The sequence below is a fragment of the Papaver somniferum genome, chromosome 10 (genome assembly GCF_003573695.1).
Source record: "Papaver somniferum cultivar HN1 chromosome 10, ASM357369v1, whole genome shotgun sequence".
Lineage (NCBI taxonomy): Eukaryota > Viridiplantae > Streptophyta > Magnoliopsida > Ranunculales > Papaveraceae > Papaver > Papaver somniferum.
In genome coordinates this window covers 75,390,913-75,406,256 of record NC_039367.1, presented here as the reverse complement: position 1 = coordinate 75,406,256, position 15,344 = coordinate 75,390,913, and the positions used below count along the sequence as shown (strand labels likewise).

At 39.3% G+C, this 15,344-nt stretch overlaps 1 protein-coding gene and 1 non-coding gene across 2 annotated transcripts; both read left to right on the top strand.

Annotated features, from left to right (window-relative positions):
- Window positions 1-2,802: 2,802 nt before the first annotated feature.
- TRNAE-CUC lies at window positions 2,803-2,875 on the top strand. Its single transcript has one exon. It is a non-coding gene; the product is annotated as a tRNA-Glu (tRNA).
- Window positions 2,876-14,304: 11,429 nt separating this feature from the next.
- LOC113319649 lies at window positions 14,305-15,125 on the top strand. Its single transcript, XM_026567894.1, has 2 exons — window positions 14,305-14,639; window positions 15,027-15,125. Exons 1-2 carry the CDS (start codon window positions 14,345-14,347, stop codon window positions 15,044-15,046), a joined length of 315 nt encoding a protein of 104 aa, XP_026423679.1. The 5' UTR covers window positions 14,305-14,344; the 3' UTR covers window positions 15,047-15,125.
- The last annotated feature ends 219 nt before the right edge of the window (window positions 15,126-15,344 follow it).

The following is a 15,344-nucleotide window of genomic DNA, read 5'->3' as shown; positions in this document are numbered from 1 at the left end:
TGCATTTCGGAGGTATTCCTCCTAGTTGTACTTCTCTTGTAAATGGAGTTTTCGCAGCTTCTTCTATAGCTTCATCTAATTGTCTTCTGCCTACTTCTCCTCTATTATTTAGCATTCCTCTCATTTCTTCCAATTCTTTTAAGATTTGTTCATTTACGCCTGAATTTTGATCCATTGGTCTTTTTAATTTCGCCTACCTTCTTCTGCGTTCATGTCTTTCTTCTCTCGCGAAATTTTGCATTTCTTCTTCATCATCCTCATCTCGTCTTCTCCTGCGATTCTCTTCCTCACCTCTATCTTGAATTCGTATATGATGATGTCTCTCATTTTCCCCTCCATGATTTTTTTCATTTCTTATCAATTCCATTCGCTGTCTTTCAGCCCTCCTCTGTACTCTATCATACTCTTCATTGAGATTACCGTTATTTCGGTTTTGTGTACGCCTTCTTTCTCGATTGTCATGATTGTTCTGGCGAATTTCCTCCTGAAGCTCTTGTTCTTCCATTTACGCTCTCAATCTTTCACGTTCGCAAGTTAAACGTGCTTGTTCAACATAGTGTCTTTCAATTTCTTCTTCAATCGTTTGTTGATTTCTTTGAGTTTCTCTCTCATGTAAAATTCTCCTTCCTTCCTCTCGATTCCCTTCGCCATCTTGATTATTTCGTCCCTGACGTTGTCCATTCTCCTGATTTCTATCATTTTGTCTATCATCAAAAGTTTCATTTTGTGGAACGTAACGATCATCAGTCCTTTCTCTACCTTCGCGATGTTCTTCATTCGGATTTCGTATTTCTTCTCGAATATTATTTCCAGCATTAACTGTGGATGAGTTTCACCTCATCTCTCTTCTAGTCGACCTTGAATACGATCTTGTAGTACTTCTTGATCTTCTACTCTGTAGTCTCATATTTTCCATCCTCAATTCGTGATTTTGCCTTGTTAGATTCGCACGCTCTTCTGTCTCAGCTCTTCTTTCTTCATGCATTCTTCGTCTCAACATCTCTATTGCTCCAATTTCCCCATCTTCACGAATTATTCCTTCAACTATTTCTTGTCCTCCCTCTATTTGTCTATTATTTCTCGTTTGTCGTTCTTCTTCTTCATCTGCTGAATTTGATCGCCAAGTATGTATGATCACTCTATCATAATCCATAGTTCTATTTTGTATCGGTGTTTTTTGAACTTTTTGTTGAATTTGATTTTCTCCATCATTTCTTATCCTAGTAGATTCTTCTGTTTCACTTCTCTCCCTTCCAGCAAGTCTTTTACTTCTTCTTCTAGCGGTTGTTGGTTGTTCGGATATATTCCTCCTTCTAGCCATTTTTTCAATACTAATGAATTGTAAGAGATTCCGTAAAATTCTTCACCAGTTATTCTAATTTCCCACAAATCAGAATATTAATCTTCAACCTTTTCTAGGGTGGTCTTTAATCTTCGTTCCCTGTTTCTAGCGCCATTATGTAGTTGCAGGAAATCCTACATTACACCCCTCACAAGATTTCATTAACATTCAACTCATTTTTGGATTAACAATCTTAATTTTATTGATGAATCTTTGAACAATCTTACAAGAAAAGATGAAGGAATCAAGAATAACCACCGCTCTATATTTTCTCTCTCCTATTTACTTGCTTCTCATTCAAAAAAGATCTCTCTTTTTCCTTTACAACTAAACGGCTATTTATAGGGAATTACATAGTGGATGACAGCTAATATGTCCTTTATTTTCGGATATGACTTGCGACATTCTCGCAACCTTATAAATATCAATCTCGCAAACTTCCTTATTTTCGCAGGATCGTCACACTTTTCTCATGATTTTATTATGTCGTTTATTATGTCGTTTCTGAAGTTGTTCTGCGACACTGTCGTGTTGTGTTGTTAATAATTTCCCTGAGGCATTATTGCTGTGAGATTCTGATCCTACAAAACTCATAAACTCGACTAATTTGCAAAAATTAGGGCTTCGCGCCCCTCGCAGTACACTAGACCCGTTGGTCGCAACTATGCTTAGCCAAACTAGGCGATTAAGTCCGCTACAGCGTACTGGAAGTGTGGCCACGCCCTAGCTTGCCGGCCCCACTTCCCATCGACCAATCAGGTCGCTTTAAATCCGCCACAGCGCACTGAAAGTGTGGCCACGCCCTAGCTTGCCGGCCCCACTTCCCATCGACCAATCAGGTCGCTTTAAATCCGCCACAGCGCACTGAAAGTGTGGCCACGCCCTAGCTTGCCGGCCCCACTTCCCATCGACCAATCAGGTCGCTTTAAATCCTCCACAGTGCGCTGGAAGTGTGGCCACGCCCTAGCTTTCCGGCCCCACTTCCCATCGACCAATCAAGTCGCTCTAAAACCGCCGCACTCACACCAGAAGTGTCGCCACCCCCATGCTTGGCCGAAGCTCTTATATTAACCAATCAGGTTGCTCTAAACTCACCACAGTGTTGAAAAGGAACAAACCACACCAGATGGTTGCAAAGACAATTGGCTTCCCAAAACCCGCGCCAACATGCCAAATGCGCACATGCCAAACGCACATGCCAAGCACACATGCCAGACGCGCATGCCAAACGCGACAAACATGGACACTCACCACATTAGGGGTGTAAATTCGGGCAGGCCGGGCCGCCCGTCCCAAAAACTAAGACAGGTCGGGCAGGCCAGGCTTAATATTTGTGAGCCCGTAAACAAATTCAGGCCGGGCTGGCCGGGCAAAAGTAGATCCAGATTTCAAATCCTGCCTCCTACACACATTTTACTCCCTCTGTCCCACTATTTAGTGACATAGTTCAAGTTTAGCAATCCGTTGTAGTCTAGGTGGTCAGGATACTCGGCTCTCACCCCAGACACCTGGGTTCAAGTCCCGGCAACGGAATTTTTGTGGGCAACCACACTATTGTTGTTTGTTTGCACAGAGCATGATGCACAGATGGTTAAGGAGTTAAAAGTGCAAGTTATTGATCCAGAGTTCAAATCCTACCTCCTACACATATTTTAAAGCGAAAACTAGGGTTTCATGAGAAGGAGCTCCGGTTTTCTCTCCTTCCCTTTCTTTCTTTGCGTTCTTTAACTCCTTATGATTTTGCGCTTCAATGGCGCAAAATCAAGACAATAATCCGCCTGTTTTAGGCAATCATCAAGATAATCAACCTAAAAGGATATGGAATCAATCTCGAACAAAGAGCATCTATATCCCAAGGAATAACGCTGCAAACCCTAATGCTATGAACCCTAATTCGACCGAGTTTGGGAAGCAGCACGAAGATGGCAATCCTAATGCGTTTAGGAATCTGCATGAAGATGGAAATCCTAGCGCGTTTAGGAATCTGCATGAAGATGGCAATCAAGGCGCACATAAGGAAGGCTCTTATGCGGCTATATTAAAGAAGAGAACACATGTTTTGTCAAGGATTGATGCTGAAACGCTCTCTCACCCTCCAATTCGTTCTACAACAAACAATGATGTTTTGATTAAAATTCCGCGAGAGACTCATGCTAGAATTAAGGCTGTGTGGAGATTTAGTTTGGTTGGACGTTTGATATTTTTCAAAACCCTAAAATTCGAGGATGTCAAAAAAGATTTATTGAATCAATGGAAGCTATCAGGTTCGGTTCAATTTATTCCATGGAAAAAGGGATATTTTGTTATTAAGCTAGACAATGAAGATGATCGAAAACGAGTAAGCTATGATGGTCCGTGGAGGATTAAATCTGAAACAGGGTTCCAACAGCTTAAAATTCATCCATGGACGCCTATGTTTGATCCTGGGAAGGATAAGATTACTAGAGCTGCAGTTTGGGTTCGTTTCACGGCTTTGCCAATGGAGTTTTGGGATGAAGAGACGATTTTTCGAATGGCAAGAGGGCTTGGTAAGCCGGTTTCTGTTGATCCGCGTACTCTGCGTCATGAATATGGTTACTTTGCTGCTGCTTGATCGACATAGATTTCTCTCAACCTTTAGGAAGGATTTTGATTGATGGTGAAGAGAATGAAGAAATTTTTGTTCAAGATTATGAAATTTTAAATAGGCCAAGTTTTTGTGATTATTGCAAATCTATTGGCCATAAAAAATCTGATTGTAGAACAAAAAAGTATGATGATTTGAAAGACAAGGCTGATGAAGAAACTGATCCTGTGATCAAAAAATCAATTGAAGCTGATATGGATGATCTTAAGAATTTCTGGCAAAAAAAAGAATTCCTAAAGGTAAGAAGAACGTGCCAGGATCCTCCAATCATGGAGAACGATCAAACTAACAAGCCTGGAGATGATCCAAAAACAATGAAGAATTCAATTCTTGAGATGGCTACTGGAAAACATACAATTTTCCCCGAGCATAGTGCTAGTTCTGGTGAAAAATTGGGTGAAGATGGTAATGAATCAGAGATGCACAATGATGGTGAGGCATTGTCCGTGCCGCACAATGATGGTGCGTCATTATCTGGGGTTCGCAATGAAGGTTGTCCACTCTGTGCAGCACAATGATGGTGTTGTTCATTCCGTACAACGCAGAGATGCCAACGATGGTGGTGGGACTCAGCCTGTGATGCACATTGATGGTGCAGAATCTTTTTGCGCAATGATGGTGCTGAATCAGTTTTGCGCAATGATGGTGCAGAACTTGCGGAAACTGTGCAAGATAATTTGCGCAAGGAGGATGATACTAATCTGGAGATGCAAGAGATGGAAGCTTATAAGACTTATGAGGCCATGAAAGAGACAGCCCGGCAACGTGAGGTTGATGCTGAAGTTGCTAGAATTCAACAAGAGGTGGCTAAGACAAGGCTAGAGAATTTGAGGAAGAAGGTTTTAGATTTGCAACATGCCGCAACCCAGCCAAGTTTGGTTAATGTTATTGACAATGAACATGATGATACTATGGTAGCAGCTTGTTCCCCAGCTGCTAGTCAGACTCCTATGGATGATCATGATGAAGCTAGTTTTAGTGACGCCACTAAAACTTCAAGAAGATCTACTCCGGCTAAATCTTTAGAGAACTTAACGCTTTCTAATAGATTTGAAACTGGGACCGAAGAAATTGATGAGGTAGTTATTGAAACTGATGACGAAGTTGCAGATGCGGTGGACACGGTAGCAACAAATACTTCCAAGGTAGTTGAAGAGGATGCAAGAAATTTGGAGTTACTTGCTAACAAAGAACTGGATGAGCGTGAGAAGAAGGAATTGGTTGAAAAAGAAAAAACCAAAAGTTACTAAAAAGAAGACTATTACTGTGGCAAATGTTAGTCAAGTTCAAACACGAGGCGGTAAATCTTCCAGACAGGGTTCGGCAAGCCCTTCGAAGAACAGAGTTAATTAATGCGTGTCTTTTATTGGAATGCTCAAGGCTTGGCTAAAGATGGTGCAAGGGCCAAGTTGAGTGAGCTTTACCGCTTGCACAATCCTGATGTTATTTGTATTGCGGAGCCGCAGGTTCGTTGCACTACACGTTTTGTTAGGAATTTAAATTTGCTTGATTTTTGTGAAGATGTTATCACTAATGAGGTGAATGGTGAGAGAGGTAACATTTGGGTTTTGGAGGAATTCTCTGGCAAGGCCGAATGTTCTATCTTCTTCAAAACAAGCTATCACTTTGGATTTTTCTGGTAATTATATCACGGCTGTGCATGCTTCTTCTGATGCGGTGGCAAGGAGGTCTCTTTGGCGTCAACTGGGGTTGGGATTTATTTCTATTCCGTGGTTGGTGTTGGGTGATTTTAATTGTGTTTTGCATTTAGATGAAAAGAAGGGTGGAAGGCCGATCAAAGAAATATATATGAATGAATTTCGAAGTTGGATCTCTGACAATGGTTTGGTGGAAGCAGATGCTATTGGGAAGAAATATACTTGGTCTAATTGTCGGAGTGGCATTCATAGAATCGTTTCTAAACATGATAGGGCTGTTATTAATGATGCTTGGCATGATAAGTATGCTAATTGGAGGTGCAAAGCTATGCCAAGAATTTGCTCTGATCATTCCCCTCTTTTTGGTTTTGCTTTTGATAGTCCAAGGCCAAATAGGGCTCCTTTTAGAATTCAAAATGTGGCTTTCTCACCCATTTTTTGGATTTTGTAAAGGAAAATTGGAGTGTCAGGCTGGATGGTGCGCCTCCTTTTGTTTTCACGTCTAAGTTGAAGAGACTGGATGCATTGAAGATTTGGAATAACTGTGTTTGGGGATGTTCAGTTTCGCTTAAAACAAGCGGAATTGAATCTTGATAAGGAGAATGATATTCTGGATCAAAATGTTAGGTGTGAGCTGCAATTTTTGAAGGTTTGCCGCAGGAAAGCTGTTGATGAGGTGCGAACTGAATTGGCAGTTATGCTTAAGCAAAAATCGAGAACTAGTTGGTTAGAAGATGGTGATCAAAATACTCGATTTTTCCACAACACCATTCGAATGAGGAGAAGCCAAAACACAATCTCTGAATTGAAGATTTCTACTAACTCTACTTTGTTTTTGCAGGATGAAATAAAAGATTACATTGTTGATCACTACCGTGCAAAATTCAATGGTGGAGATGTGCATATTGATCCAAAGTTGTTTGAATATGAGCATGAAAGCATCTCAGCTGCTGAAAGTGCTTTTATGGATGCTATTCCGTCTTTGGATGAAGTTAAGGAAGCTGTTTTTGATCTGGGCGCGGATTCTGCACCTGGCCCTGATGGATTTACAGGTTCTTTCTTTAGAGTCTGTTGGAACATTATTTCTAGAGATTTTTAATGCTATTGCAAACTGTTGGGCGATGCGGAAAATTCCTAATGGCATTAACTCTAGTTTTATTGTTCTAATCCCAAAAAATAATAAATCTGATGCTATTAAGGACTATAGGCCAATTGGTTTAAGCAACTTCTTCTTCAAAATCATTACAAAGATTATGGCTACCAGACTTGGTACAGTGCTGAATAAATTGATTTCTGAGGAGCAAGTGGCGTTTATGAAGGGAAGAAACATTCATGAAAACATAGCTTTGGCGTCGGAACTGATCAATGAGATTAGTGTGGAAAGGAAGCATGGTAATGTTGGCCTCAAACTGGATATATCCCAAGCTTTTGACACGGTTAGTTGGGAATTTGTTGTTGAGGTTTTTCGTCAATATGGTTTTTCGTCAATATGGTTTTTCTGATGCATGGTGTTCGTGGCTGCTTAATATTTTTAACTCTGCTCGGATTTCTATTTTGATTAATGGTAGCCCTGAAGGTTTTTTCAGTATCACTAGAGGTATGCGTCAAGGTGATCCTCTTTTACCTTTGATTTTTGTTCTTATTGAAGATATCTTGAGCCGCAATCTCTCTAAGTTGTTTGCAGCGAAAAGTATGCACCATATGGTGCGCAAGAAAGGTGTGGCGCCAACTCATTTACTCTTTGCGGATGATATTCTTATTTTCTGTAAAGGTAATATTCACAGTTTGCATCATTTGAAGGAGATGCTTGGTATGTATCAACTTGCTTCTGTTCAATACGTTAGTTATGCCAAAAGCAAGTTCTATTATGGTGGCGACAAACATTCTCGTGCTGTTGCTATTGCAAATTTTATGGGCATGAAAAGGGCGTTATTCCCAGATAAATATTTGGGAATCCAATTAAAACCTGGTATTGTGCGTCATATTCATGTTCGACAAGTAATGGTGAAGATTATGGATAAACTGGCAGGTTGGAAGGGTAAGCTCTTGTCTTTTCAGGCTCGGCTAGTTTTGATTAAATCAGTGATTTCTAGTTATTTGCTTCATTCCATGGCTGTGTATAAATGGCCATGCACGGCTATCAAGTCAGTGGAAAGGGCCATTCGAAATTTCTTGTGGTCTGGAGATGCTGAGAAGCGTAAATACTTTACGGTTCTTTATGATGATTTATGCCGTTCTAGGCGTGAAGGTGGGCTTGGACTTAAGAAATTGATTGATGTTAATAGGGCCATGCTTATGAAGTTGTGGGTTTCGATCCGTGACTCTGATAAGACTTGGGCCAGATTCTTGAAGGCGAAGTATTTCAAAATAAATGGCAACTTGATCGATTATAAGTTGGGTTCTTCGGTTTTTCCAGGAATCAGATTGATGCATAATTTTGTGCAAAGGCATACGTGCTCAATTATAGGTAATGGTGCTAATAATTCCTTATTTTTTGATAATTGGTGTGCTGATTTTTCAATTGCGCAAAGACTTGGCATCACTAAAAAGGGTCCTAATGATTTTAAGGCCAAAGTTAGTGATATTATTGTTGATGGCTCTTGGGTTATTCCTCCAAAGACTAAGGAATTGATGTTACGATGTAATATTGATGTTGATAATTTGCCTCTTATTGGTGGTGGAGATGATTACAAAATTTGGGACTTGGACAGCAAGGGTGTGTTCTCTGTCAAGTCGGCTAAGGCTGCCATCAGGGCACCTGTAGAAATTTCACAAACTGCAGCTATATTTTCGAGAAGTGTTGGGCATCCTACTTTAAGTGTTCAGTACTGGAAGTTATTTAATAAGCAATGTTGCGCTACTGATGATAGTATCATAAAGAAGACAGGTAGGGAGATGCCTTCTATGTGCCGCTTGTGCAGGGAGGATTGTGAAGATGTCAGCCATATTACTTGGCATTGAAAAATTGCTAAGAAGATTTGGAATTGGGCAGATGATATTTTTAATCTGAAACCGAATGAAGATCTTGTGGCCTCTTACAAGGTTGCAAAAGGACGGAGTATGATGATAAAGGATCTGTGGCTTGTTGCAAATCTTGCAATAGTTACAGAATTATGGAAGCTGCGCAATAAGGCTTATTATGAGAACATGCGAGTTCGATGGCTTGAATTTAAGGGACGGGTTCATCAGGTAATTCGTGATAATTCAATTAGAATGAAGGGCCACATGTATAATGCCTTAGATGATTTGCGAATTTTGAATTTCTTTAGAGTGAAGCATAGATCTTGCAAACACTCTGTTCCAATTGAAGTTACTTGGACGCCGCCTAATCCAGGTGAGCTTATGATCTGTTGTGATGGTGCATCACTTGGAAATCCGGGCCAAGCTGGTTCTGGTGTAGTTTTTCGTGATTCTAACTCGGCAGTTTTGGGAGTTTTGTGCGTTGGACTGGGCTGGCAGACTAACTTCTATGCTGAAGTTTGTGCGGTTATCTATGGTGCAGTTGTTGCTCAAAGATGGAATGTCAAAAATCTATGCGTCAGATCGGATTCGATGAGTTGCATTTTTTCTCTCCAAAAAGGAGAGTTGTCGTGGCAGCTAATGCAGAAGTGGAGAATGGCGAAGAGTTTTTACAACAATATTAGTTATGTTCATAGCTATAGAGAGGCTAATTTTTCATCGGATGCCTCGTCCAAACAAGCTTGTTTGTTGGCTGAGGAAAATTATGAGTTTTATGAGGGTAGGCCAGGTTTTATTCATTCTGTTGAATGGCCTGGAGAGGTTTATTTTCGCTTTAAATAGGTTTTATTAGCGTGCAGCCTTTTGGCTTAGCGCTAATATAGCCTAGTCCATGTACAATTTCGCTTTTTTATTCTATTTTTGTTGACCGAGTAAATAAAAATTGTTACCCAAAGACCGCCCAAAGCCCGCTTTTTATACGGGCATGCCAGATCGGGCCGGACATGCCACTATTTTGAATATTTTTTTTAAGTTTACATTTTCAAATGAACGATATTAAATTTATTTATTTTTAATACAATATCCTTTCCTTTCTGACATTGCATACCGTAAGTGATAGTATTATTTTATATTTAAATTACAATGACAAATTTTTAATTTTAGCCTATAATAAATAATTAATTAGAGTACAATAAACTTTCTAATAAGAAAATATATTACCATTAATGTTTTGAAAAGGTTAATTATAAGTAAAAACAACTATATACTTTATTTTTCTTGACACAAAATTGACAATTATAAAACTGTAACTTTTAAGTCTTTTTAAGAGGATATTAAATGATTAATGGCACATAGAAGGCTTTCAGGCCGGGTACCAAGCCGGGCATAATAATTAATTGCAAAGCCCGAGACCGCCCAATAAATTAATCCAGGCCAGGTCGGGTGGCCCATGACGGGCCATAACAAGCTTTGGGCTCCTTCGGGTACATGCGGGCTCGGGCGGGTACATGCAGGCTGAGTATTTTCGGGTAATATTTACACCCCTACACCACACGCGACGTGTCATATAGGCTAATTAAGGTTTCGACAAGCTAAACCCTAATCAGGCAAGATCTCCACACCAACGTGCCAAAATTTCAGTGGCCATGGCTACACCGCAACCATGCCAAAGGCATGCACGAGCCATGCCATCCATGCCGCAATGCCGCTAGCGCGCGTTAAAGGCGCCACTGCCAACTAAAGGTAACCATGATCGACGGGTACCTTTCCTTATAAGATGCAATCTCATCCATCCAAGTTCGCTACCAAACTAACAGACTTGTGGAAACTTTTAGGAGACCATGCCGCCAAACCCTAAACTTTAGCCACGACACAAAATTCCAATTTGGCCACGGCGCCTAATTTTGTCCACAGTGCCAAACCCTAATTTCGGCCACAGTGCCAAACCCTAACTTCGACCACAGTTCCAAACCCTAAATTGGTCACGGCACCCAATCCCAGCTTTGTCCATGCCGCCATGCCACAGGCGCGGCTATGTCACTTACGCAACCGTGCCAATGGCATACATGAGCCACGCGAGCCATGTCAGCCATGCCGCAACGTTGCCGGCGCGCGTTAAAGGCGCCACTGCCTACACCTGAGATGCAATCTCAGCCATCCGAATTCGCTACCGAACTGATGGACTTGTGGCAACTTTTAGGCAACCAGTCGCCTAAATCCAATGACCATGGCTACACCGAGCGCCACTTGCACCACCGTGCCACTGGCATGCACGATCCATGTCGCAATGCCACTGACGTACACCAAAACGTCACTATGCCATTATCAGGCTCCAACACAAGGTATCCACAATCAACGGCTACCCTTATTCATAAGATGCAATCTCGGGCATCGAAGTTCGCCACCGAGTCGGTGTGCTCGCGACAAGTTTTAGGCGACTAGCCAAAACGAGCCTAGTATCACATGCTATTCACCTGCGGAAAGCCTCTCGATTTTAACTTTCCACACGTAGCAAAGTGCTACATGTTTTCCATGAAAGGGTAAAATACCTTTTGGTCCTTTTATGCCTAGGCCCACATCAGTTTGGTCCTTTTAGAAAAAGCATTTTCCATTTGGTCCACAATTAAAAAAAAATACAAAACAAACATTAATACCCTTATTGTAACCGCCCGCCATAAACACACTTCTACCTAAAAACGTGTTAACCTTCTCTCTCTCTCTTTCGTGTTTCCATTTTCAGAGAAACTGCTTCTTGATCGACTGAAAAACAAACAAAAAATCAACTGAAATCAAATCAGTAAAATCATTTCAATCTTCATAATCGAAATCAAATCAATAAAACAAAAACCCCAAATCAAAAACCCTAGAAAATTAGAGAAATCAAAACCCTAAAATAAGGAGATCGAAGGGAAAACAAGTAGTAGAATCATCTTCTGACGATGAAGATGAACAAGCTGAAGAGACAAACAACCAATTAGTTGAGTTTGAAGGAGTAAATCAAGTTGAAGAAGAACCAGTTTCAAAGAAATCCAAAGCAAAGAAACCAGTTTCAAAGAAATACAAAGCAGAGAAAGGTACAATGAAACCCTAATTCGAAGTAATAGAAGTTCATTTTCGATGTTTATTCGTCGTGTTGCATGTTGATTTTTGTTTAATGAAGTTCTAAATCGAATGAATCTTTTCAGAAAATGAAGTTGTGGATCTATTTGATGTTTGATGTTTTGACTGAGTTCACTTTGAGTCCATTCCATTTGATGTTTAATGAAGTTCTAAATCGAATGTTCCTTCTTTGATGTTTTGCTGGACTTCATTCCTGGAATGAAGTCTAGAAAAGTTCTACAGTTCATACCATAGTATTGGACTTCATTTCTGGAATGAAGTCTAGAAAACTTCTACAATTCATGTCATAGAATGGACTTCATTCCAAGAATGAAGTCTAGAAAAACTCATACAGTTCACGCCATAGAATGGACTTCATTCCAGGAATGAAGTCTAGAAAACTTCTACAGTCCATGACTAGAAAAACTCATACAGTTCACACCATAGAATGGACTTCATTCCAGGAATGAAGTTTAGAAAACTTCTACAGTTCATGCCATATAATGGACTTCATTCCAGGAATGAAGTCTAGAAAAACTCATACAGTTCAAACCATAGAATGGACTTCATTCCAGGAATGAAGTCCAGAAAACTTCTACAGTCCATGCCATAGAATGGACTTCATTCTAGGAATGAAGTCTAAAAAAGTTCTAGTCCATGCCATAGAATGGACTTCATTCCTAGAAAAGTTCTACAGTCCATGCCATAGAATGGACTTCATTCCTGGAATGAAGTCTAGGAAAACTTCTACAGTTCATGCCATAGAAAAGTTATAGAGTTCATACAATAGAATGTCCTTCATTTTGTAGAATGAACTGTAGTATTGGTCCTTCAAGCTATACTTTATCTTCTTTATATCAGCTAATATTTATGAAAAAGTGACCATTAATGTTTTTTTATTTTTTTGTTTTTTTTAAAAAAAATGTAGATAAGAAGATAAAGTGTAGCTATGATGGAGTAATTGGACTTGTTGTTAAGATTAAAGCACTAAAGGATGGAGAGGCTTTGAATGAAGAACAAAGAAGTTCTTTGTATATGAGTCCATTGGGTAATGTAGACAATTGTGTTTCTTGAAGAGAAAATTGTTGCTACTAAATGGATTAAGTCATTACCTGCTGTCCAAATTATATGCAACACACATCAGTTCATTCCTGAAGCAAATGATCATGTGTTCGTTTTCAAAGTAGGGGATAAAACATATGTGCTAAGATCCTCACCTGAAGAGTTGTCATTAATATTTGGAATACCATGCATTCGTGGAAGTGGAATAGAAGATACTTTCTTGGACTCAAAAATCCAGACAGACTACACTTGTGGAAGGTTCTGGAAAACCTACAAATTTGATCCACCAAAAAAGAAACCTTGTGATATAAAGAATACAGAATTGAAAGATAATATCATTGAGTTGATTAATAATAAAGGACCTATTGAAGATCTTGTAAAAATGTTTGAACTTTTTCTCTTGTCTACCATTTTTGTTACTACTGGTGATGGAGCTTCCATACACTCCAAGTACTTAGGTTGCCTAGAGTCAGTAGATAGAGTGTCTTTGCTGCATCTCATACACAAGCATTTGATGGAAAGATTGAAAAGAGGTTCTTTTGAAGGATGTTACCGTTACTTGTTGATGAGATGAAAACTGTTAGATACTTGTATATTTCATAATTATTTTGGCAGTTTTGTATACTTCTTCATTTTGGCAGTTCATTTGAAAACTGCTGATAACTGACTTGTGTATTTCTTCTTTTTACAGCCTTGGTTTGCTGAGCATTCAAAGAAAATAGAACCCAAGTGGAAGGTGCAGAATAGAGCAGGCTACTGTCCAAGGTTTGCAAGGTGGAACATTGAGAACCTTTGAAATCACATAGAAATGAATGTTGATGATTTTGGAGAGATAAAAAACTAGATTAAGATGATATTGTTATATTGTATTCAATTCTCGCAAAATGAAAATAAACAACTTTAAAATATTAAAATATTGTTAATTCATTATACAAAATGAACTCTGACTGTTAATGTCGATTGCTGTGAACTTGTAGTTTATTCCTTTTAATGAATTCAAATTATGAATGAGGAAGCAATTGGGGTTTCATTTCACAAAATAAAACCTAAAAAAATGTTAAACATTAATGTTGATATCTGAAAATTTGAATTTTGTGTGTGCAGATATCAGAAAAATTCATGGAAGAATATATTGATGCTGAAAACAAGCTACTACAACAACAAAAGGCCAAGACAAGGGCTGAGTTGCTCGAGGAAGAATTCAGTATTATGTCGGGTCAGATAGAAAGTTTGAAAGCTACACATGTTGGTGAGATGGAGAACCTGGGAGTTAAACATACTCGAGAGATTAAAGAGTTGACAAGAAAGCATTCAAAGGAGATGGGGAATCTTTTTTCAAAGCATCAAGAACTTGAGCACTCACTTGTAGAAGCAACAACTTCAAAGACACTTTTTGACAGGAAGATGGAATCCCTTGTAGAACACTTGTCTTCTAAGCAACCCGAGGTTGATGCATTGCTAGGTGAAGGCGGGAATGTCGCGAAATTCATGGCAGAACAAGCTTGTGAATACATGCGTACTATTTTCCCTGATGAGTACAAGAGTTCATTGTTGAGTGATGAAATAAACAATATACTGAATCAACAAGTGGATGAAGGCATGGCAGCTGGTGGAGGGAATGTGAATGAAAATGTTGTTCTGGATGAAGGAATGCAAGCAGTAGAAGATGCTGCTATGGATGAAGTAACGCAAGCAGCATCAGATGCTGCAATGGAAGCTGCTAGAAGACCTTCTCCTGTCTTTCCCGTCTTAACTGTTGAGAATCCTTCTACTCAAGTTGATACAAGTAATATTCAGGAAAAACTACTTGATACGATGGCTGAAGAAGAGCTACCTTCATTTCCAATAGATAGCACTAGAGTTCCCTTAAGTATGGATCAATGTTTGAACCTAGGTAAATATTCCAACTATTCTTCTCCCTTTTGTAAAAAATTTATGCTTTACAGGTTGGAGTTCATTTTTGGAATGAAGTCTAGAAAGTTGGGGTTAATTTCATTGTTATATAATGGACTTCATTCCTGGAATGAAGTGTACAGAATGGACTTCATTCCAGGAATGAAGTCTAAAAATGTTGGAGTTCATTCTCAAGGATGAACTCTGGATACAATATAGATGTTAGGGGTTCATTCTGAGGGGTGAACTCTGACTTTTGATGCACAATACCATTATTGAATTGTTTTTTATTTGTGTTTTTTGAATTATTTATTAATTTTAATTAATGTTGATATTATAAATGAACTTCTATTCATTAATGTTAAAGTTTTTGTTTATCCTCCTGCAGTCAAGCAGCTTGGGTTATAGATGATACAGCTAACAAGGCTCAGTTCGGTATCCAAGGAGAACACATTAATGATCTAATGTTCAATAAAGACCTTGATGTCCTAATTCTTTTCTACTACTGTTACAAGAGGAAGATTGCAGCACAAAGGGAGAGAGAAAAAATGGATAGTAAAGACAGCCAAAATCCAGCGAAATACATCCACTTTGAGATGATGGCACCTACTGCATTTGTAAGTCCTTGCTTCCAGAAATTTAGTGGAAACTATTGATGATACATAGTGATATAAAGAAATGTTATTTCCTTAGAAAGATTTTAACC

What these genes read in the sequence shown, in the direction of transcription:
- LOC113319649 (XM_026567894.1), top strand. Translation starts at nt 14,345, where the DNA reads ATGGCAGCTGGTGGAGGGAATGTGAATGAAAATGTTGTTCTGGATGAA. An exon ending in GGATCAATGTTTGAACCTAG is followed by an intron (nt 14,640 to 15,026) that starts GTAAATATTCCA and finishes ATCCTCCTGCAG; the next exon opens with TCAAGCAGCTTGGGTTATAG.